At 34.6% G+C, this 2,500-nt stretch overlaps 1 protein-coding gene across 1 annotated transcript in view; it reads right to left on the reverse strand.

Moving 5' to 3' along the window:
• Positions 1–2,500, reverse strand: part of LOC130818579 (uncharacterized) — a 4,204-nt gene that overhangs the window by 1,093 nt on the left and 611 nt on the right. Inside the window, exons 2-4 of the mRNA XM_057684745.1 lie at positions 2,203–2,283; positions 923–1,872; positions 1–843 (exon numbers count right to left, since the gene is read on the reverse strand). The exon at positions 1–843 is cut by the window's left edge and continues 1,093 nt beyond it. Of these exons, the coding sequence (XP_057540728.1) occupies positions 1,672–1,872; positions 2,203–2,283 (282 nt within the window). The 3' untranslated portion in view covers positions 1–843; positions 923–1,671. The remainder of the gene's footprint in view (positions 844–922; positions 1,873–2,202; positions 2,284–2,500) is intronic.

Raw genomic sequence — 2,500 nt, forward strand, 5'->3', positions numbered from 1 at the left:
GTGTAGTTCTTATTCAAGTACCTAAGACACGTGTTGTACAACTGAGGGGTCGACTTTTAAAACTTCATCCACCAACGATTGAAAGTAACTTCTTATCATCGGCGTTTGCGTGTCGTACTTCTTTGTTGGCGTCCTCTTCTAGCTGTATGTACTTTAACGTTTTCCAAAACGGATGTATATCGTCCAAGTACAAAGCACCATTAGACCTGATTGACAAGTAACAGTAACACGCGCATGGTAATCCGTGGGTTTTTTGAATGACACAACTGCATTTTTCAAAAAGACAACTACCCAAGTTTAACATCCGGTTGTGCTCCATCATCAATTGTTCCAAAGCAAATATGGAAACATGACGATACAACGGTCTGAGAAAATTAAGTCGCGACGTCCTTGAAATGGAATTCCTAGATTCCTTCTGAGCTTGCCTTATCCTTAACTGCTGATTCGTTATTTGTGCGTGTGCCTTTTTAAATAGCGTATCAAATGAGCTATTACCGCTACCCAAGTATTACTTGAAGGAAGAATGTTGGCTTTCAACTCTACTGGTAGTCTGGTTACCCAAGTGCAAACAATCGTTCATCCACGCACGCACAAATTTCTCCTTGTGAGGAATCCATGTTCTAGCCAAGTATCACACGACCTTCCTGTTCCTAATCGACCAAGAAGACACAATCCCTACCCATCTGTTTTCAAATTCAGGGATCGTCACACTGTTAACTAAGAGGTTCCATTTTGTTTGCCTGAATATCTGCCCCTATTGATTTTTCTTCCCGTCGCACAATTTATCGATCATATTCTCCACGTCATTGCCTATATGCCATACGCATAATTAATGCCGTACATCTGCATTAAACATAAATTTAAAATTAAGTGAGACATATATACACTGAATGACAATAATTAATAATAAAAACATGTTCACCTGAAAATACAACAATAATAGCTGCAGACAAAACCTTATCCCAATCTGTTACGATTACGTCGGGCGTCTGGACTCTGCCATAAATATCCCTCAACCTCTCCAACACCCTAGAATAAGACACAGACGCCTCATCTCGCATCAAACGGAACGCAACCAAGAAGTTATGATTCGTTGGCGTCATTCCAATGATTTCGCATAGGGGCCACTTTTGCTTATTCGTTTTGTACGTTGTGTCTATCAACACAACATGGGGCGACAAACGTATCATTTGGATAGATGTTGGATTCGCAACCAATAATCTACTCAACTGTCCATCACTATCCAAGTCTGTCCAGACTACATAATTTTGCTCCGTGGCCATATAGACAGTGTTGAAAAGGAGTTCTACTTTCCATCTCTTCTCGCCTTATTGATTGTCTTACATTGTAATTTTGATTCATACTAGCAAAAAAACCATAAAATTTCTTCTAATTGAAGTTATTATAAACGTTGGTTGCATGCCAGTTGCACTGAGATCTCGTATGTGCTGCCTAATATCGACAATCATCCTATTTACTCTTATTTGACCATTTCTGTAAATGAAGAACGGATGGTTATGTCTTCCTTTTTCACCAGAAAACACTATAACCGTCTAAGGTCTTTCCTGTGGTTTACGACTATTTCCTATAATCATAAATTTACAACCACATGCCCTACTTTTGAAACCAGGCCGGGTAACATTGTCTAAGTTATGCAAATCACCCCTTATATTACCGTAGCTGGTGACATCTTAAGTATAAACTCACTCTAGAACGTCCTTCCCTTTGTTTATATGAAGCACGTGTAAATTGAAAACCAATTGTTAGTGCTATCTCATCAGCCCAAGCATGTAAATCATCTATAGAATCAAACTCTCTATCGGTAACAAATCTATCGGAATAATCTACATCATTCCCTAAGTTTTCAAAGTCCTGCAAATAATAAGGGTGTTATTATAATAACGTTATCATAATATAATAATATATTAAAATATATGAGTAAATAAAATCATTTACTTTAATATTTAATAAATAATAGTAACTTCCAATTAAGAAGAAATAATTTTTGAAAAAAATAGTTAAACATTTAAATAAATTAATCCCTTCAATTTAAATTTAATTTTTATAATAACATTATCATAACATAATAATACATAAAAATAAAACAATATATTAAAACATTTATGAAATAAAAATAACTTAAAAACTAATTTTATTAAACAAACTAATAATTCAAAATTCAGAAAAAAAAATATATTATACCAATCGCACAAAGTGCGACTCAGCCATTGCAGCAATGCTCATCTTCTGAAACCTCTTCAGAGATTTGTTCAAGTTCGCTTTCTAAACAAAGAAAGAACAAACATGAGACTTTTCACCATCAAATGTTAAAAAGTTGACAAATATCTGGGAATTGCACAATATAAACATCACCAGGAAGAACATTTTTCTCTGAAACTTCATATGCTGATTAAATTCAATTTTACCATCTATCATTTATTCAATTATTATGATCAAATTTATAAGAATTGCACAATAAGAATTCAACCTTTACATTTTC

This window comes from Amaranthus tricolor, chromosome 1, assembly GCF_026212465.1.
Source record: "Amaranthus tricolor cultivar Red isolate AtriRed21 chromosome 1, ASM2621246v1, whole genome shotgun sequence".
NCBI classification, from domain to species: domain Eukaryota; kingdom Viridiplantae; phylum Streptophyta; class Magnoliopsida; order Caryophyllales; family Amaranthaceae; genus Amaranthus; species Amaranthus tricolor.